This window comes from Bison bison, unplaced genomic scaffold, assembly GCF_000754665.1.
Source record: "Bison bison bison isolate TAMUID 2011002044 unplaced genomic scaffold, Bison_UMD1.0 scf7180017864472, whole genome shotgun sequence".
In the NCBI taxonomy this organism is placed as follows: domain Eukaryota; kingdom Metazoa; phylum Chordata; class Mammalia; order Artiodactyla; family Bovidae; genus Bison; species Bison bison.
Window position 1 is genome coordinate 14,854,184 of NW_011495033.1, and position 21,215 is coordinate 14,875,398.

At 48.0% G+C, this 21,215-nt stretch overlaps 1 protein-coding gene across 2 annotated transcripts in view; it reads right to left on the reverse strand.

Moving 5' to 3' along the window:
* LPO (lactoperoxidase) overlaps window positions 1-16,924 on the reverse strand; it is a 29,747-nt gene extending 12,823 nt beyond the window's left edge. The window contains exons 1-8 of one of the 2 annotated variants that reach the window (XM_010861644.1): window positions 16,811-16,924; window positions 11,715-11,792; window positions 10,279-10,366; window positions 5,475-5,635; window positions 3,797-3,914; window positions 3,256-3,385; window positions 2,312-2,518; window positions 550-874 (exon numbers count right to left, since the gene is read on the reverse strand). In XM_010861644.1, the coding sequence (XP_010859946.1) occupies window positions 550-874; window positions 2,312-2,518; window positions 3,256-3,385; window positions 3,797-3,914; window positions 5,475-5,635; window positions 10,279-10,366; window positions 11,715-11,790 (1,105 nt within the window). In that variant the 5' untranslated portion in view covers window positions 11,791-11,792; window positions 16,811-16,924. Of the gene's footprint in view, window positions 1-549; window positions 875-2,311; window positions 2,519-3,255; window positions 3,386-3,796; window positions 3,915-5,474; window positions 5,636-10,278; window positions 10,367-11,714; window positions 11,793-16,810 lie in introns of those variants that run through there. The other variant, XM_010861645.1, reaches the window with a different exon arrangement.
* Window positions 16,925-21,215: the final 4,291 nt, after the last annotated feature.

A 21,215-nucleotide genomic window follows, 5' to 3' on the forward strand; every position in this document is an offset into this window, starting at 1 on the left:
AAATAGGGTTGGTAAAATAAATTATGATAAACATATGCCATGGAATGCCAGGTAACCATTAAAGATCATGATGTAGAAGAAAAAATATTTAAAGACATGATAGGTGAAGAGAAAACATTGGATTACAGAGCCGCACTCTAGTATGACCCCAATTGTGTAAAACAGTGTAGAGCAAGATCTATGATAGGAAAAAAGCTGGAAAGATAGGCCTTAAAATGTCAACGATGATTATCTGTGAGTAGTGGGATTTTGTGGATTTTCTTATTTTCTTTGTGCTTTTCTGGATTTTCATAATTTTTTTTTTTTTTACATACACTGAACACATGTTCCTAGATCCTGTATTTGTCTGGGCCCTTCTGCCAGTCCTGGACCAGTGCCTGCGGCAGTGGTGGCTTTCAGTGTGTATTTTTCCAGAAGACAATGAGAAGAAGCCTCCAGTGCTTGGAAGCCACCCAGCACCCTTGAGAAGCTCTTCCAGCCTCTCTCTGCTCTCAGTCCCCAGGATAATCCCTTTGTCCTTGGGCCCCTCTATTCCCAGCCTAGACTCACCCGCCAGGAAACAGGGCACGCGGGCGGTGGTGTTGATGAACTCACAGGGGCTCGGCTTCTTGTTGTTAAAGGGCAGGTAGGCCAGCCCGTGGTCCCAGGCTTCTTGGTTGACAGCCATGAGGCCCAGCGGGCTGCTGAGGTTCCGGAGACGGCTGGCCAGACTGGGCTCAGAGCCGTACACTAAGCTGGCGTCCAGGAAGGAGGTCACAGCATTGATCTGTTCTCGGGCCAACGACTGGTAAGGTGGAGTGGGGCAGACAAACCCGGCTCGGAAGAAAGGCATGCATTTCCCTTGAGTCTTCAACTTGGGATCATTTTTCGGGAACTGCAGAGAGATGGGGGTGGGTGACTGCAGAGGTGGTACAGCCGGCAGCCTCTCCCCAGGGTAGGTCTGGATGCAGCTGGCAAAGATGCTGATGGTGCCCTCCTGGGACCCTGGTGCCAGACACTGGCTCCAGAGGCCTCGTGCTGACGCTACATCCTGGGCCCCCAGGACCCTGAAGTTCACTACCTCCTGCTGTGTAAAAGGGCCAAGAGGAAAAGCTCCAAATTTTTGGTTGCGAGGGAGTCCTGAGATCTGGGCACAGGGAAGCAGGACATGAGGCAGGAAAGAGTTTGTTAATAATTACTACTAACAACAGCTACCATTTATTTATTTTGGACCTACCATGTGCTTGGTATCGTGCATACTTTATCTCACTTTGGTCCTCATAAAACCCTGTAAGGTAGGTAATTCTGTCCCACTTGATGAGAAAACTGAGGCTCCAAAAGGTTAAGTAATTTGCCCAAGAACTTACAAACTGAAAGGGAAAGATGTGGGACTCAGATCTAGGTTGACCTTACTTCACAGCTTACGTTCTTCACGTGCTGTGCTGCGCTAAGTCGCTTCAGTTGTGTCCGCCTCTTTTCGACCCTATGGACAGTAGCCTTCAGGCTTCTCTGTTCATGGGATTCTCCAGATAAGAAAACTGGAGTGGGTTGCCATGCCCTTCTTCAGGAGATCTTCCCAATCCAGGGATCGACTCCATGTCTCTTATGTCTCCTGCATTGGCATAAGTGTCACCTGGGAAGCCCGTGTTCTTTATAACACAACACATATTCTTGATATGCTTGAGTGAATAAATCACGCTCTCACTGTAAAACCCACGAATAAGACAAAAGGTGCGCCACTGCAAATTCCTTTCCCTTCCTGTTGGAAATTCCCATAAGTCCCTGCTGCTCGTTCTGACTCATCCATCACTCAGCTCTTTCTGAGAGTAGCCTTCCTGGACGCCATGATGACTCACGGTGGCATTCCACAAATTTACTGGGTATACAATGACTCTCCTGGGGATCTGGATAAAACGTAGATCCTGCTTCCCAATGTTTGGGGTGCGGTTTGAGATTTTACATTTCTAATAAGACCCCCGGTGACATCAGGGCTGCTGGGCCAGGGATGAAGAAAACCCTCTCCAGAGCTTCCCAGTTTTGCCACTAGTGATTACTTGTCCATTTCCCACACAGGTCCTCTGTCCTGGAGGGAAGGGATGCTGTCTCGTTCACCTTTGAATCTCAAGTGCTTAGTGTGTTGCCTGATGATGGCAGATGATGGATGTCTACTTACTAAATAAGTGGGCGAATGAATGAATAGAATGTGAGAGGCTTGGGAAGCTGTCAGATCAGCATTCACGATCTCCAGGAGGTCCTGGCTGATGGGCTGGGAACACCTGCTACACCAGGGAGGCAAGCAGTTTGCCAGGGGCCCCCCGCTGCAGGGGCCTACCATGATGGGGAAGCAGTTGTCTCCCTGGATACAGTACTCCTCACACTGGGTTTTAGAGTGCTCGTTGCTCCCCAGTTCCGTTTCCGGGGCGAAGTCCAGGTCGTGGTCCACAATCTGACCCCACTGCATGAAGAGCAGGGACCTGTTTTGGTCCAGAACACCCTCTTCGTCCAGGTAGCCTACAATTTTGTTGGATACCTCCCGGGCCTACAGATGGAGACAGAAAGAGAGGGAAGAAAAGGTGCTTTGAAGATTCAGATTGAACGCAGTACACTGAGTACCCATGACGTAACAGGTACACTTCCTCTTCAGGACAAGCTCTGAAGTGGGTGGCATTACTCCCGTTCTGAGTCCAAGAGGGGTGAGAGCAATCACCCACTTCCTGCAGCTACAAAGGGCCAGGTCTGTATGACTTGATGGTTTCAAGGCCAATGCCCTTTTCACTCAAAGAGGGTAAACAAAGACAGGCTGTCCCTTAAGTAAATGCCACGGAGGAGGTGCCAGGTGTCTGGAACCAGGAACAGAGGGGCTCTGGGGAGGGCCTGCCAACTCAGATGAGGCCAATAGATGGGACCTCCAGGCAAACAACAGCTGATGCACTCCAGGGGCTGCGGCAGGACAAGCGCCAGCAGGATGGCGCAGGGAGGCCATCTGCTTGGGAGACCCCGGGGTACTTGGCTTGATGGCGGCTGGGCCATGACCACCACGTGGCTGGGCTCGGGACGCGGAATCTGCAGCCCTCTAGTGGCGTTTTCCGGAACACCACGAGGGAGCGAGTCCCCATCTCCGTGTCTCCCCGGGTGTGGTTCTCCCGCGCGTCCGTCTCTCCTCGCGCCCGTGTCTGCGTCCTCTGCTTGGGTACTTAGCGGGGCGCCTCCCTTCCCCTCTGACTCCATGTGCCCGCGCCAGCTCGGGGTTCGCCCCCTCCCCGCGGCCGCGCTCACCAGCGGGACGCGGAAGCCGTTGCGCGTCTTCCTCTGCGTCCAGCCGAAGGGCAGGGCGAGCCGGTCCTCGTACTCCGCCGGCAGCCAGCGCGCCAGCGCCCTGTTGGCGGCGCCCAGTGCGGGGCTCCTCCTGAAACGGCAAGGCTGGCCCTCAGCCTCGTTCGGCTGGCTCCCGGGTCTGCTTCTCCGCACATCCTACGGGGATCCCCCGGGGAAGGACGGGAGCCTCTGCCCCAGGGAGACTGGATGCGGAGGAGGTGCCTCTCCTGTGTGAGGTGGTCTGGACCACTCCCATCCCCGAAGGCTCCGGGCTCCTCCGCCCCCGGGAAAGGCGCTCCTTCCAGCCGGATATACGGTGGTCTCTTTAGACAAGTTGGGAAAGTGAGGCGGGTTCCAACAGAACGGATTCCAGAGGGACGCTGGCCTGGGAGGGTGAGGTCGTGGGAGTCCTGCCTGTAGTGCCCAAGGAGCCAAGCCTCTGGCTGGGCTGGGTGGGGCAGGTGGGCCACCCTGCCCACTACACACCCCCATGGCCGCTCACCTGTTATTACAGTCTCCCGTGATGGTGCGGTAAGGGCTGTTTTCATCACATTTCACCAGAGGAACCGGGGCACCGCAGCCCACCTCCCAGGAGAGTGCAGTCAAGTCCAGGCTAGGGTCTGAAAGAGAAGAGATGCCACAGGGCAAGGTGGTGTCAGAAAACCCTCTATCCTTCCTGTGCCTGGGTTCTTCCTCCATTCCGAGGCCCTGAGGGGAGGTTCATCTTTTGGACCTGATTTTTGGGAGAATACATTTTACATTCTAAGCAAGCGTTTCTCAAGGGGTTTCACCTTTAATCCTGACAACTCATTAAGGTAAAACTTTTAATTCTCATTTTACAGAGAAGAAACTGAGATCACAGGGTTCCCAAGACTTGTCCAAGGCAGCACAGATTAGTAGTATCTCCAGAACTGTTAGTAATTCTTGGTCTATCAGATTATTTGAATCAATGGAGTTTTCTTTTAGAATAAAAGTACCCCCTGAGAGGTTAGGTGCATGTTAGTATGAGTTAGTTTGATAAGATTGCTTTTCTTCTAAAGCTCCACTGATGGGTATGTCCCTGGTGGTTCAGTGGTTTAGACTCCACACTTCCACCATAGGGGTTAAGAGTTCACCCCCTGGTTGGGGAACTAAGATCTCAAATGCCACATGGCATTGCAAAAAAAAAAAAAAAGTAAAAAAGTTCCACTGACCTCTAAAGTACTAAGCACACAAGAATCTAAATGGAAAGATATTGGGAAGGGACTGGCCATTTTTAAGTGAGGAGCCCTGTGGTCTTGGGCGGGGGTGGGGGGAGGTAACAGTGGGTTGTTTTAGGTATCAGAGGCCTTCATGAGTGCACAGAAGAGAGAGCCGCCCAAATCCTAGAGCAGCCTGTACTCCATTCTGGTACCTGCAGGGAAAAGGAGTCAGGGGGATCCAGCCCTGGGGGGCTTCTTCAGGGGGCTCATCTGCAGAAATGGACAGGGGCCAAGGTTCAAGCCCCAGCACCTTTTGAGTCTCATCGAGTTCAAAGCGCTCCCTCCTTCTCCCTACCTTGTCCTGGTTTCCTTCCTTCCTTTGGGAACTTTGGAATTTTCCCATGTCCTAGGCCAGGTATCTTCCCTCACTTGAAGTTTTCCCAGCAAGAACCTGCAGTCTCTTCCTTCCGTCAAGATCAATCCCCTTCCTCCATGACCGTCCATGAACTGTGACATTTGGCCAGGGGTGGGGTGGAGGGGTCGAGGAGCTCATGATCAATTGGCAAGCTCATTGTTTCAGCTCCACAGTATCCAGAACAAGAGGGACAGTTCCTCATCCGTGACATAATCCCAGTAAATCTCCCCTGACACAGGTGGATTAAATGTCCTTTTTACAGGCGGAAGTGGTGGCACTGTGGTTTGAGACAGGGATCCCATGTTTATTGACTTTAGTTCTTCCTCTGGACAGAGGCCTTACAGCTGGTATTATGCCAAAGGGCACGAATGTCGCCTCATTTGGAGTTGGCAATGTGACCTTGCTGGGCCCGAGTTCCTTTCTCTGCCGAAAGAGCACTGACCTGACTGTCCTCCCAGCCCCTCTTTGCTCTGAGGGAGAGAGAAGAGGGCTCCCAATAGGAGCTGCAGTCTTGATGGCTTCTGCTCTTTCCCCCAGGGAGACGAGCCCTTCCTGCCACTGGGGGGCTGGTGGGATTTCCATACCTGTGACGTTGGTCAGGGTTGTGTCCCGCCTCAGCCTCTTTAAGGACTCCTCCCACACCTGCCCGTTGCGAATGGCCGTGCGGGTCCGTCCCTTGGCGTGCTTGAAGTACTCTGAGAGCTGTTGGGTGGTGGGTGCCTCAGAGCTCAAGGTCGTCTTCAGCCTACAGTGGAGAGCAGTGGGGGAGCCATGGGGGTGTGGGCAGCAAGCAGGAGCCCCCCACGTCTGTGCTCTCAGGACTTTTACTCAGCTGTCCTCTTCTGGAAAACCGCCTCTGGGAGGAGGAAGCTGCAGTGTGTCTTTAAGCTTGGTGCAGTCTGTTTCTGAGGGAAGGCAGGCAGATGGACCTGAGAGCTTCCTGAATTAGAATCAGAGGGTTGCCGCTGCATTGGCGGCTTGCGGCTCAGTTGGGGAAACCAAATACGCCTAAGTCCCCGGATGTACGATTCCGACTGAGGAGCCCTTGACTATGGAAACCCCTCTCACCGAGCCTTGGGGGCAACCAATTGATGCCAATACTGGCGTGAACCAGATGCTGGAGACATCTGATAAAGATTTTAAAATGATTTAAAATCCGCTGTCATAAAATGGTTTAATAATCAATTTTAAGTTTTTCTTAAATGGAAAAATAAAACCCAGACCATTCCACAAAAGTAGAATTTATTATGTAGGGCTGAGTCCCTTCGCAGTTCATCTGAAACGACCACAACATGGTTAATCGGCTATACTCCAGTACAAAATAAAAAGTTAAAGTTCGAAAAAAAGAGTAGAATTTATTAAAAAAAAGAAAACAACAAGTCGAAATTATAGACCTGGAAATACCTTAACTGAAATAAAAAGCTTGTTGGCTAGACCCAGCAGTCAGGTGGACATAAGAAGACAGAATTGAAGACAGGTCAATAGAATGAGGTCAGTCTGGAAAAACAGAGAGGAAATAGACTTCTACTACTAAGCAAGGTGAGGTGGGTGCAGTCCTGCATGAGAACCCTCTCCCCACTCCTGTGTGAGATGAGGGGTCCTGTCAGATGATCTGAAATTTTGGAAGTGGCTTAAACTCTCAGGAAGACAACCTTGCTTTTGGGATACACTTCACAGGATGTGACTACTGGCCTGTCCCTGTGGATCAAGTTGTTAACTCTACTTCTAGCATGCAGGGGCCTGGTGTCTCAGCCGGAGGGGTGACTTGGACAAGCAGGCCGACCTGGGCTCCGGGGGAGCAGGCAGGGCTGTGGAGGAACTCTTTTTCCATCTCCAGGCCTCTGGCCTCCTCCTAGTCCTCACCCTCCCCCACCTGGATGGTTGCAGCAGACTACGGCCTCCCCTCCTGTCCTCCTCCCATCCATTCTCCACCTGGCTGCAGGAGGGAGCTTTTTCGAATGAAAAGCAGACCAGGCTACTCTGATTTAAGCACTTTCTTGGCTCACCCTGTGGCGTTCCTGAATCCATGGTCTTATAGTGTACATGCTCATAGCATTATGTGAGCTTTGCCTCTGTCTAGCTCCCAAACATTTTCATCACCTGCAAAGGAGACCCCACACCCATGAACTGTCATGCCTGAGACCTCCCCTTCTCCCCCAGCCCCTCCAAGCCACTGCTCTGCCTCTGACCCTCTGACTCTCAGGCTCCACCTGTGTGTCCTCTTTTCCTACCGCCACCACCAGCATGGCCTTCTTTCCGTGTCCTAAGCACCCGAAACTCTTTCCTGCCTCAGAACCTTTGCCTACACTGCCCCCAGGCCCTGTAATGCTAGCCCCTGGCTCGCTACATGGCCTGTTCCTTCTCATCCTCCATCAGGCTTCCCTGCTTTCTGCAACTAGAGTAGCAGCCACTGCTGTGTTTATTTCCTTCATTGTCCTCATCACAGTTTGTGGGGCACTGGAGTGTTTATTTGCTTGTGAAAAAAATGTTTAAATGTGATTATGTCTCCACGAGGTCCCTGAATCCAGGAACTAACCAGCGGGGATGAGTTCCAAGGCAGAGCTGCTCATCCTGGGCAGCATGACTCAAAAAGGAGGTGCTGAACATGGATTTTGTGGCTTTTAGTCTCCCCCCACCTTGGGCTATAAAAGGGTTGACATTAGGAGGGAGAGAGAAGGTTCATTGGGAGACAGTGGCTGAAAAACCGGACATTTCCCTCCCACCACTGTGGGGCTTCCTCTTTGCTCTCAGTTCCGTGACAAGGTCCTTACAAGGAGGACAGGTGATCACTTTGGCAGCACATATCCTAAAATTGGGACTATACAGAAAGGATTAGCATGGCCCCTGCACAAGGACGACAAGCAAATTTGTGAAAGGTTCCATATTTTTACCTAGAGACAGATTTTTACCTTTGTCATACAGGGTGAAGTAAGTCAGAAAGAGGAAAAATATTGTATAATATCACTTACATGTGGAATCTAGAAAAACGATACAGATGAGCTTATTGGCAAAGCAGAAACAGAGTCACAGATATAGAGAACAAACTTATGGATACCAAGGGGGAGGATGTTACAAATTGGGAGACTGGGACTGACATATATACACTCTTATGTATAAAATAGGTTACTAATGAGAACTGAGGGTATAGCACAGGGAACTCTACTCAATGACCTGTGCTGACCTAATTGGGAAGGAAATCCAGAAAGGAGTGGATATATGATACATATAGCTGATTCACTGTGCTGTACAGCAGAAACTAACACAACATTGTACAGCAACTATACGCCAATAAAAATTAATTTTAAAAAAAGTGAAAAAGAAGAGGGTGCTGCTGTGTGTCCTGGAGTTGTGGCTGGTGGTTGACACCTGCCCAAAGAACCTAAAGAAAACAAGAAAAGAGGAGGTGGCTGACACTGCGCCCCTAACAGCAGAGTAAGCCAGACAGGCCGGCGCAGGGCCCTGATCCACACATCCTCCAGCGGCAGGGCAAAGCTTTTAGTCCTCTAACCCGTGTGTGCGTGCTCAGTCATGTCTGACTCTTTGGGACCCATGGACTGTAGCCCACCAGGCTCTGTTTGTTTTGTTTTTTTTTTTGGTCCAGGGGATTCTCCAGGGAAGAATACTGGAGTGGGTTGCCATTTCCTTCTTCAGGGGATCTTCCTGACCCAGGGATGGAACCAGCGTCTCCTGCATTGGCAGGTAGATTCTTTACCATTGAGCCACCTGGGAAGCCCCTCTTTGTACAGTGGTCCCGAATCAAATCCCAGAGATAGTTTTGGGTAAAGTAGAAAAGGATAACTTTATTGCTTTGCCAAGCAAAGGGAGACACACCAGGGTCCTGCCTTGAAAAACTGTTTGGTCTTCTGGAGCCTCTTTAAAGGGGACCTGGGTCAAGATGATATACGGAAGGACTAGGGAGGGAGCCACAAGCTCCCGGGCTGCGGCTTGGAGCTGTGAGCTACTGGTTAGATACTTCTCTGGGTCAGAGACTTGGCAGCAGAGTGTGTGAGAGCCGAAAGTGCCCAAGGAGGGAAGGACTTCTGATCTCCCCATCCCACCTCCAGGCACTATATTATCCAAGTGATTTAGGCTTTGTCATTCTATATCTCTCCTTCTTTCCCTCAGCTTAACCCCTAAGAGTCAGAAACCTGGGCTGGGAGATGGCAAGAAGCCCGGGAAAGAGGGACGACAGACTGTGGACCCTTCCTTCTCTCTGAAGTCTACAACAGCTCTGAGCAGAGGAAAGTGAGAGGCTCGGGGCTTCATCTTCTTCTGCTGATATTTGAGTTCCTGAAAGGATGCTGTTCTTGGGACTAGAAGAGATCAGAGCACATCTTGTCCTCTAAAAGTCAGCCAAGAAGTTGGGGGACCTCTTGAGAGTTTATGAAAGGGCCAAGGGGGAGTGAAACCCCAAGATCAGTAAAAAGACAGCAAGAGGAATGAGCAATGTGGTTTTCAGCTCCATGAAGTGATTACTCTGGTTTGTCTGCCTCTCTGGCTAAAGCATGTGCTTTCTGAGGGCAGGGACACAGTCTGCACTGCTTATTCTGGGAAGCCCAGCCCCTCCCCGGGTTGGGAGGTAGCTGACTCTGCCGGTGTCCTGTATGTTCCCCGAGTGGCCTTTGGGCCCCTCCCCTGGCTGCTGTGGGTGCAGCTGCAGCTGATGGCTCGTGCCTCTAACTTTCTTGGGCAATGGCTTCTGAGTCAGGGGAGCTGCCTGTCTGAATGCCTGGGAGTCACACAGTGGGATATATGCTCTACCCGCCCCCGCACCCCACCCCAGCCCCAGTACCAAGCTTGCAGCAATCTGGCTGAGTCAAGGACACCTTTGGCAGGTGAACGCTCTGCTGCCTTGCTCAAGGTAGGACAGGCTCTGAGATGCAGCCCACACTCTGGATCTCCCTGCAGGGTCAGCTGGGGCTGGGCCTTAAACCACATCCCTGCTTGTCGGCCTTCTTTTTACCCATTTGGCCTCACTCCTTTGCTCCACTAGAGCTTCCTGAGAGTGCTCCCCGGTAAGTCACCTGTATGTGAATGCAGATCTTAGCTTCTGTTTCTAAGGGCTTGATCTAAGTCATGCTGAATGAATGAAAAACTACTGACTGGTTTTCTGAGACTCTGGAAGGCACGACCCAAGGAATCACTTAACTACAGGAAAGAAAGTGCTCATGAGATCAGATGAGACATCCCCTTCGAGGAAACTTCGAGGCTGAGGATTTTAGGAGCCGGGGGCTCTTACTCCTGCTTGGCCCCTGCTCGCAGGCGAGGGGTGGGAGGGCAGGCTGTATAATTGCTTTGGCTCACTGGCCTGTCAGGACTGGTTTAGACCCACTTGTCCTTAACAGGAAGCCCAGGAAGGAATGCGCGTGGTGTGTGTGTCTCACCCACCTGGTCCGGGAATCCAGGAAGGCCTTGTTGACCTGGATCTTGACCTTACTCACAGCATCAGAGATGGTGGTGGTGCTGGCGGCCTGTGCTTGGAGAGGGAAACAAGGAACAAGGTATCAGACGCCACTCTTTGGAGAAGCCCTTTGCTCTGTCCCCCTCTTTCTCTGCTATTATCCCCACTCTTCAAATCTGAGCAGGAAGAGGTCAAGATTAGGAAACATTCCTCCGGAGGAAAAGCCAAGAATGAGAAGAATATTCTTTGATCCTCAATAGGTTATCAATGTCGCTCTTTAGGAGTCCACTAGAATACAGTCATCCCTCAGTATCCGCAGGGGATTTGTTCCAGGAACCCCCAGAATGCTCATGTCCTTTATATAAAATGTATTTGTAAATCTATCACATCATCCTATATACTTTAAATCATAAGTTATCATTTCTAGATAACTTATAATACTTAATGCAATGTAAATTTCATGTAAATAGCTGCCAGAGTGCATTTTTTTTTTGAGGGTGTGTTTTCTGGAATCTTAAAAATATATATATATATATATTTATTTATTTGGCTGTGCTGGTTGCAACATGTAGCATCTTTAGTTGCGGCATTTGAACTTCTAGCTGCAGCATGTGGGATCTAGTTCCTTGAGCAGGGATCAAACCCAGGACCCCAGCACTGGGAGCATGGAATCTTAGCCACTGGATCACCAGGGAAGTCCTTGGAATCTTAAAAATAAAATGCTTTCAATCTACTGATGATTGAATCTGCTGATGCATAACCTGCGGATAGAGGGCTGGCTGGATCCAGTGATGGGATTAAGATGTGTGACCACTCAGACTGGATCTGGATACTGGACTGTGGGATTTGTTTGCTTCTTGGTGAGGTGGACCCATACACAAGTCCCTCAAAGGGCTTAGCTAATCATCAGGATCCCGAGATAGGGAAGGAGATGGCTTAGAGTAGAGGTGGGTTTCCTTCTTTGCATTCCTATTAGGGTCTGGAGTGGTGGGGGAATCAGGATGAAGTCTTTGAACAAGGGGAGTGTAGTGGCTTAAATAGTGTCCCTCCAAAATACATGTCCATCTAAAACCTTAGAATGTGACTTTAAGAAGAAGTCATAAGGGCCCGGGATTAGAGGGTGCTCTATATCCGCTGACTAGTGGCTTTATCACAAGGGGCAAGGACACACAAGAGGACCCCCCCAGAGAAGCAGGCTGTGTTGGAGTGATGCAGCTGTAAGTCAAGGATGGCTGGGAGCCACCAGGAAGAGGCAAGGAAGTATTCTCCCCTTGAGCCTTTAGAGCAGCATGGGCCACTAACCCCTTGATTTTGGACTTCTAGCCTCCTGAACTGGAGGAGACGAAATCTCTTGTCTTAAACCACCCAGACTGTGGTCCTCTGTAACCGCAGCCCCAGGAAACCAGTGCAGGGTGGCACTTACCAATTGTGTCAGATGCTGCAACCTCGAATAAGGTCACGGAAGCCAAAAAGACTGGAAGTTGGAGACAGACCCACATCGCTGAAACAAGACCCCGGATGAGGGTGTGAGCCTTGCAGGATCCCTGTGGGTAGGACTGACTCAGAGAAAGAGGATGAGAAAGCAGGGAAAGCCCAGAGAACACCAGACACCCTAACATGAGAGCAAAGGAGGGGAAACCATAGTAACTAACTAAGCACTGGACCATGCTGGTTGTGGTTTAGTCATTAGTCATGTCCAACTCTTGTGACCCCACGGATTGTAGCCCACCAGGCTCCTCTGTCGATGGGATTTCCCAGGCAAGAATACTGGCGTGAGTTGCCATTTCCTTCTCCAGGGGATCTTCCCAAGCCAGAGAACAAACCCTCACCTCTTGCATTTCTTCACTGGCAGGCAGTTTTTTTACAATATGTGCAGACCCATGCTTGGGCTGCCCTGGTGGCTCAGACGGTAAAGAACCTGCCTGAAATGTGGGAGACCTGGGTTCAATCCCTTGGTTGGGAAGATCCCCTGGAGAAGGGCATGGTAACCCACTCCAGTATTTTTGCCTGGAGAATCCCCATGGACAGAGAAGCCTGGCGGGCTATAGTCCATAGGGTCACAAAGAGTCAGACACAACTGAGTGACTAAGAACAGCCCAGCACATGCTAAGTACTGGGAGATAAAAGGGGCCATAGTAGAAGGAAAAGGACTTAGGCTTTGGGGTCAGAAGGGCCTGAGTTGTACTTATGCATTGCCCTAACTAGCTCTGTGATATTGGGCAGGTTACTTAACATCTCTGGGCCCCTGGCCCGATTGAGTGAGAGGGTTGGACCAGGTGATCCAGGATGTCTGATTCTGACCCAAGATCCTGAACCCGTCTTGTGACCAGTAACACATGCTGTTACCAAGCCTAAAACACATCTTTGGAGTCCCCTTCCTCTGTCCCCTCAGGATGTATTGCTCCCTGGAAGCCATCCTGCTCTGGCCCAGCCCCAGGGGAGTAAGCCTCAGAGGAGGACACCCAGTTCCTTCCTTCAGGGCCTGGCAGGGCTTCACCCTCCCTCAAGAACTGACTTGATGGAGCATGAGAATGAACGTTGTGGCAGAGCTCACAGCTGTGTCCCAGGTTGCCTGGAGAGATTCCTGCTCTTAGATCAACGCCTTCATCATGAACTTTAACTCATGATTTAAACTAAGTCATCAGATTAAAATCGGGCAGCTTTGTTTGCTGATAAGGGGCTTTGGGGCTCAGAGTGTTTATTAGGTTTTGTGGAACAGACCCAGAGTATCATTTGAGGAGATTCTAGCTCCAGCCTGGGAGGCACCCATGGTGTCCAGGTGGAACGATCATGTATCTAGACTCTGTTCTTCTTAAGAGTGCACAAGTTCTCCCTGTAGTCTGCATTCAACAGACAGACTCCAGAAACGACCTCAGATTGGCTGCCCACTCCGTGTCTACTCAAAGCTCCCCAAGAGAAATTGTGGTTCTTGGGCTTTGCCTGAAAGACCACCCAGGCACCGCCTCCAGATAATCTCCAGAAAAGATGAACCATGTATCTGTACAGGTAAGTTTCAGCCTCCATTACACTCTGTCACTTTTTCTCTCTGACCTTGGATGATCCCCTGGATGATTTTCATCTTGGATGTGCTTTCTGTAAGCTAACTGTAGGAAAAGAAAGGGCAAAGTATGACTAAATACCTCTCTGGCCAGGATTCTCCCTGGCACAGTTTTCTTCCCAAGAGAAAAACAGTTAGACTCCTCAGGGGGCTCCTGTCCTTACACCTCTGGGGCCTTGAGAAGAAACGCAGTCCTCCTCTTTGTGATTCAGGGACACCACTGAGCCAGCAGAAATCTGCCTTTTCAGGCAAACACAGGTGATGATTTGGAGTAAAAGCATCATCGATATTATTTTAAGTTGTGGTAAAAACACATAGCATAAAATTTACCACCTTAATCATTTTAGCCAGAGAGTATAGTAATGATAAATGTATTTACATTATCGTACAACTGATCTTTAGAACTATTTCATCTTGCAAAACTGAATCTCTGTACCCACTAAACACCAACTCTCCCATCCCCCTTTCTCCCAGGCCCTGGCAGCCACCATATCACTGATTTTTAAAGAGAGCTGAGGCACATACAAGTATTCATTATATTATTCTTTCAATGACTAATGTGTGTCATGATATCAAATACAAAAAGTGAAAGGTTAGCCTGTGGAAAAGGGCATCAGCTGAGATAGACTGAGGAAGAAAAATATCATAGGCCAAGAAATAAAAGTTGAGAAATCTGAACAGGGAAAAGTCCTCAGAGACTCATGTCTCCTCTCCTTTCCTTGAAACCCCCTTCATACTCCCCCCACTGAAAAGTGATGGGAAGTGAAGTGAAGTGAAGTCACTCAGTCGTGTCAGACTCTTTGCGACCCCATGGACTGTAGCCTACCAGGTTCCCATAGATGGAAAATCCCATCTATGGGATTTTCCAGGCAAAAATACTGGAGTGGGTTGCCATTTCCTTCTCCAGGGATCTTCCTGACCCAGGGATTGAACCCGGGTCTCCCACATTGTAGGCAGACGCTTTTACCGTCTGAGCCACCAAGGAAGCCAGCAAAAGTGATGGGAAGGAACCTCAAAGCCAAAGCTAAGTTATTTTTCATCTCTGAATCATCTTTCCTGGTAGGTGTGAAGGAAGCACAAGGGAGAGAACACCGAGCCCAGCAAACACAAGGTCATGCCGTTGGGAAACGGGTGTGCAGAAAGGTCCCAGAGGAACACTGTCTGCAGCCAGAGCCAAGAGGCTTCTGGGACATCTGGATTTTTACCCACGTTCTTATCATCATGCTCAAGGAAGAAATCATTTTCCAGGCCCTTTGGGTTGCATCAAAGCTTAAAGCTTTTCCTGAGACATGAAGCATTATCTGGAGACAAAACCACAACCTCTGCCTCTAAAATGCCAGGCGCTTCCACAGTCCCCTGCTTCTTACTCACACTCTTTCCTATGCAAAGTCTGCTTGGCCAAATAAACTATTCATCCTTCAAAACCCAGGCCAAAAGCCACGTTCTCTGTGAAGTGTACCAGATTTCTCCAGGCAAAGTGAGGTCATTTTTTCTGTCTTCCCAGAGTACTTTATTCACATTTGGTATCACTGTTTTCATGTGTCTCCCCTACCAGACCTTGGGCTCCTCAAGAACTGTCTTCTGTTGTTTCAGTGCCCAAGCCTAACGTTGGCATGTAATAGGTGTTGCGTACACACTGAATGAATGAAATTCCCAGGGCAGAGGAGTTCAGCATCTGGATGGTACAGAGAGAGAGGATGGTGGTGGTCCCTTAATAGCTTCTCCCACCTTAATGTGGCTACCAATCACCGGGGGACCTTGTTAAATGCAGATTCTAACTCAGAAGGGGCCTGAAAGCCTGCACTTCCAACAAGCATGGAGGTGATATCAATGCTGCTGGTCTACAGACCACACTGAGTACCATGACCTCCCAGAGTCGGGCTCTCAGACTTTGCTGGGAAGTCACCAAAAGGGCTGCAGGAAGCCCTGAGAAAGGAATGGTGAGTGCTCTGTTGAGGGTGGTGGGATGAGCCAGAAGGAAAACCAACAGACTCCCCATCACCCCCAGGAATACTCTATTTGATCTTTTGAGCGGCTCCAGTATCAAGAGGAAAATGGAAAAGAGAGAGCTCTATCAAGCTCTCTACAGCAGGAAAAAATCCCCCTAAGCCATAGGGTTATGTGCCTGCCTTCTCAGTCACTCTTTTGTGTCTGACTCTTTGCAACCCCATGGACTGTAGCCCACCAGGTGCCTCTGTCCTTGGAATTTCCCAGGCAAGAAAACTGCAGTGGGTGGCCATTTCCTACTCCAGGGGAGCTTTCTTATCCAGGGATCGAACCTCCATCTCCTGCATTGGCAGGTGGATTCTATACCACTGAGCCACCTGGGAAGTCCAGGGTTACCCAATTCCATAAAAAAAAATATGATTCAACCATTCTGTATTCTCCCCAGATGAAACACATTTAAATACTGCTGCAATTCATAAATCTGATTAACAACCAAGTGTCCACAGGACATTGGAGACACTTAAGCAGACATTCAGGGTTAACTAGATGTTCAGGTCTTCTGTAGATAGCATGAGATAATACCGATTAAAAATAAGATAAAGATATGATATGCCTGGCTATGATAGACAATACTTTATACACCACAAAATTTTCACTATAGATCATATTGTATTGCATCAGTCTCAAGAATACCATATGGAGCATCATTCTGTATTATTTTCTCCCAACTTTCTGAGTGTCTGGGACACATGGTCTCTCTTAGGCTTTATTTCCCAAACAGGATGGATGAGAGTAACATGGTACCTTCAAGCCCTAAGAGTTTACAATTCTATGACTCTGTTTTTAGACTCAGAAAGGCCTCTTTTCCCCACAATGAATTCAATAATATTCTCCCTTACACTGAACAGGGATGACCTTTCATGGTGGCAGCTGAATCTGGCACTAGAAAATGCTGGATGACGACAAGTCCAAATCCAGTACTATAAGCCCGCTGTACACGAATGAGTTCCATTCTGAGAGCATATTTGTAAGTCCAATTTGTTCATAAGTCCCACAAAGTTAGCCTAGGTACCCAACTAACACAATCGGCTACATGACACTATACTCTAATAGGTTTATAACACTGTTCACACAAATAACACATAAAAAGCAAACACAATAGAACATCTGAAACCTTACAGTACAGTACCTTGAAAAGCACAGCGGGACAGTACAACAGCTGGCATGCAATGACTGGCACCGAGTGAACAGGCAAGAAGAGTTACTCACCGGAGGAGGGCGAGGAGGTGGGAGATGGCAGAGCTGAAGGACTGCCAACATAGAGGAGATTGAGGGCAAGGGGCAAGTTCACTAACACCTGCCGTTGATAACACGCACCTTCCCATCTCTGAAAGTTCAGAACTTGAAGGTTCCTATGCAGGAGACTTACTGTACCAAGCTTTCTGAGAAGCCTTTAGGAAATTTCATCATCGACTTTGCAGACACCAGGAAAAATTGAAGTCAATGAGTCTTACCTATTGAGTGCCTTGGCCTCCTGTGGCAGCCAGAGGGAGTTTCTCTGCTTGGAGGAGCCGGCCTTTTATACCGTCTATCAAGAGTTAATCTCAGAGAAAAGCCCAGAAGGAAAGATTCTGAGGGGCTGATGCGGCTCGCAGGAGACTCAGGTTCAGCAGGAAACTCCCTGTGACTCTAGACAGATGCACGAGGAAGCTGCCAAATGGCAGGGTTTGGTTGTCTTTTATACCATCTATCAGGAATTAGTTTCAGGGAAAGGCCCAGAAAGAGAGATTTTGAGGGGCTGGCATGTGGCTTGGAGGAGATTCAGGTTCAGCAGGAAACACCCTGGGACTCCGGGCTCACGCAGGAGGAAACTGCTGAGTGGCAGGGATTGGCTGGTACACTGTCACTGACCCTGGATGAGACAAACCCTCTTCTCATTTTCCAGTTTAACTATGTGGTCCTGCTGCAGTCGTGGAAGGCAAAACTCCAGTCTCTGAGCAGGCTTGTCACTTTAGCTCTTAAAATTAGGAACAATTAAATGGCTTATTCCCCATTCCTTTATCCACTGTCCTTTTGATTTCTCTTTTACTTTTCATCCTATCATTGTGGAAGCCAATAGATTCATTTCTGAGGTTTACAATAGTTTTCAAATGTTCACTTTTTGGATGGTCAAAATTTCAAAATACAGTCCCATTTTGGCCACCAGAGAAGTGACAAGAGCCCTGGACTTGTTGTCAGGGGTAGATTAAATTCCTGTCTCTGTCACTGTGTGGCTCTGGATTAGTCACTTCACCTTCTGTTTCCTTGTATACTCTAGTTGCAAAACCAGTGGTTGGCTTAGATGATTCCTAGGATTCTATGACTTCATACCTTCTACAGGCTGAGCCATTAAAAAACACCAATATTCAAGGCATTATTGATTTAAAGCCCGATTATAATGTTATACACCATCCAGTTCATTAGATCATTATAGGAATGAAACAGGAGGGTTTAAAGAATACAAAACTTCATGAAAATGGATTTTACAGACAGACAAATTAAAATATAAACTTCTTTATAAAATTATACTTAGCATTGGAAATACTCTGGGGGACTGTCAGGAATTCATCACCCCAAAACCAGTCCCTTGAATTTACCTTCCAAAAAGTGATATTCCTTTTCTCTGGCTGATGCAAGGTAGTTAGAAGCTGCTTCTCTTGTGATGAATCTAGACAAATGAGCTGGGCATCTCAAAAGAAGGCAGCTGTCCAGGAAAGGCAAGTGAGGGCCTGCAGGCTCTTCTTGTTTTCTTTGAAAGACATTTCTGCTTTTCAGCCAAGTTTTTCTTTGTCTGACCATTCCCTGAACTTTGGTGCATGATTCTCAAGGCTCTCACCTTTGGGTTTCATGTTTTACGAATTAATGAAGCTGTATCTGTAGGTGAATCTTGACGTAGTTGGTTCTGAACAATTACAAGATGGAAATTCCTTCTGGAAGACTGTGTAGGATAACACTATCTTCCTATGTGCATATAGTGAGCTACTGGAGTCAGGGTTACAGGTCTGACTGTCCCTGGCTCTTGGTCAAGTTATGATGCGATATGTCTTAGGTTTGAATTTTTTTGGAATGGGCAGAGATGGGACATTGTCAGCTCTAGACTGAGCTGGTCCTCCTTTTGCTCTGGGTGTGAAGCAGACCTGGAGGCATCACAGTGGACATTTAACTGTCCTGAGACTAATTAGCATTTTCAGAGCTTTGCTGACATGTGATGACATGTGTTCATGGACTTATCTCAGTCTAGTTATATTGGTTTAGCACAGTTAGATGCCTCCCCATCAGGGAACTGGCCTGAGAAATAGAGACAGGAAGACAAGTAGTCCAGTCTAAAAAGGCCAACAGTTTCTTATACGTCAGCACAGAGAGTTCAAGACATTTTAGTAATAGCAGCATCAGGAAATACCTGATGCCAAACGCTCAGCTTCTCTGTACAGCTGTGGCAAATCAAATCTCAGAGATGGAGTTTGGGGTGAAGTATAAAAGGATAGCTTTACTGTTTTGTCAAGCAAAGGGGGCCACAGTGGGCTAATGCTCTCAAAACCACGTGTCCCCACTTGGGGAAGATAGTGAGAAGTTTTATAGTAATTGTTCAAAGAGGGCGTGATCAGCTCATGGGCATTCTTCCGATGGATTGGTAGTGAGGGAAGCAGCAGTCCACATTGTCATTCTTTAGGTTCAACTGGTCTGGGGTCTACATGCCTATGGCAGCATACTGTTTTTAACCATTACCCGGAGAGGGTTTCAGTATTGCAGAATAGGTCAAAGATGTTGTGTGTATCCAGTGATGGGGAACCAGGACTTTGCCCCAAGGCTGCTCTTGACTGTTTATTTCTCTCATCCCCTTTCACGGTGCTAAGAATGCTTATTCCCAGGTCTGGCAAAGATTTCCCTGATAGGCCACTCAATATGCTGCTAATATTAGACTAGGCCTCATTAACACTGTCAAAAGGCTCCAGACCACCTGTCTCACTAGCCTTTTGTGGTCCAGGAAAATATTCCCTCTTGTTCCTTCTTCCCATGGCCAGAGTTACACTATTACAATCATTGATCTCATATGGAACTATATGTCATCATTCTATCAAAAGCTCAGTCACACGTGTGGTTATGCAATAAGCAGTAATTTTGTAAAACAGGCAAAACAGAGACTGAGCCAGGCCTGTCTTTGTGTGTTTGAGGATCTCCTGCGGAGGCACAGGTCAGAGGTGGCCTACTGCAGGGACTGGGGCTCCGGCAGCAGCAGCCCTGGGAGACACAGTGAGTGGCATGAGTCCTCTACAGTGACCCAATCGGTCCCTGGCCATATGACTGAATCTGCTGAGCTCATGTGATTTGCTATTATTGCTTGATTACATAAAGACTTTGGTAAGAATCCTAAAGGTTTAATACTGTCAGGATATAACTTGGTATGATTATTTTGTCCCCAACAAATGGGAGCTGTTTTATCGTCCCTTTTCTGGAGTTATCCACATATCCTAGTGCCAAATTTGGTATATTTGTTGGGCAATATATCGTGTAGTTTTAATTTCTCTGTGGGCATGGCTAGTATTGGTTGTTTCTTTTATATAATAGCTATAAGTATCTCTTTCTGTTTGATCATAATCAAAATGAAAATTGTGTCCCAGTCCATTCATATTATTATACCAAGTCAATAAAGTCATGTTAAGGACATTTAAATTTTTGGCTTGATCTTCTTGAATAGAATGACATACCTTTTGAAAATTAGGTCCATCTAAGGGTGACACTAACCAAGGCAGTCCGTGAATGGAGGATAATGGTAGGGCTCTACAGACCCAACAGTCTGACCAGTTTTGGAACATTGCATAATAATGTGCCCATGAAATGAAAACATTATCCTGTGTCCAATCTAAAGGCACTTGAGAGGTCATTATTACATTAAGAAAAACAAAATATGGTAGTGTGTGTCTGAGCATGTTGCGTTAAAAGAGTTACTTATCTGGGCCCTTTGGACACGATCTTGGTTCCACTATAACTACCTAGCTGTAATATTTGTGCCATCACTTGGCACCACTGACATAAGGCTCAAAGTAGAAGCCTTGACTAATTTTACAAGACAAGCTTTAAATGATAGTACGATGGCGATTGCTGCCTTAAATTCAGAACAAGCTTTACTGTGCAAAGCTGTACTCCAAAATAGAATGGCATTAGATATATTAATGGCTGCACAGGGAGGAATCCGTGCCATAATTCATACAGAATGTTGTGTACATATACATGATTACTCACAAAATGTGTCTGATTCTTTTTAAGATATGAAAAGTCAAGTCCAGGAGATGGCTGATTCCACTCCTCCTTTTGGGACTGGCTTACGGAGCTGGAAATCAGCCTCCATCTTGTGGAAACCCCTGGTCCTCATTGGAAGCCTTATTTTACTCTTGTTGCTTTTTGACCCTTATATTCTAAATCGTCTCTCTTGCTTTGTAATGTTCTGCATCAGTTCAGTTCAGTTCAGCTCAGTCACTCATTCGTGTCCGACTCTTTGTGACCCCATGAATCGCAGCATGCCAGCCCTCCCTGTCCATCACCAACTCCTGGAGTTCACTCAGACTCACATTCATCGAGTCAGTGATGCCATCTAGCCATCTCATCCTCTGTCATCCCTTTCTCCTCCTGCCCCCAATCCTTCCCAGCATCAGTGTCTTTTCCAATGAGTTAACTCTTTGCATCAGGTGGCCAAAGTACTGGAGTTTCAGCTTTAGCATCAGTCCTTCCAATGAACACCCAGGATTAATCTCCTTTAGGATGGACTGGTTGGATCTCCTTGCAGTCCAAGGGACTCTCAAGAGTCCTGTCCAACACCACAGTTCAAAAGCATCAATTTTTCAGTGCTCAACTTTCTTCACAGTCCAACTCTCACATCCATAC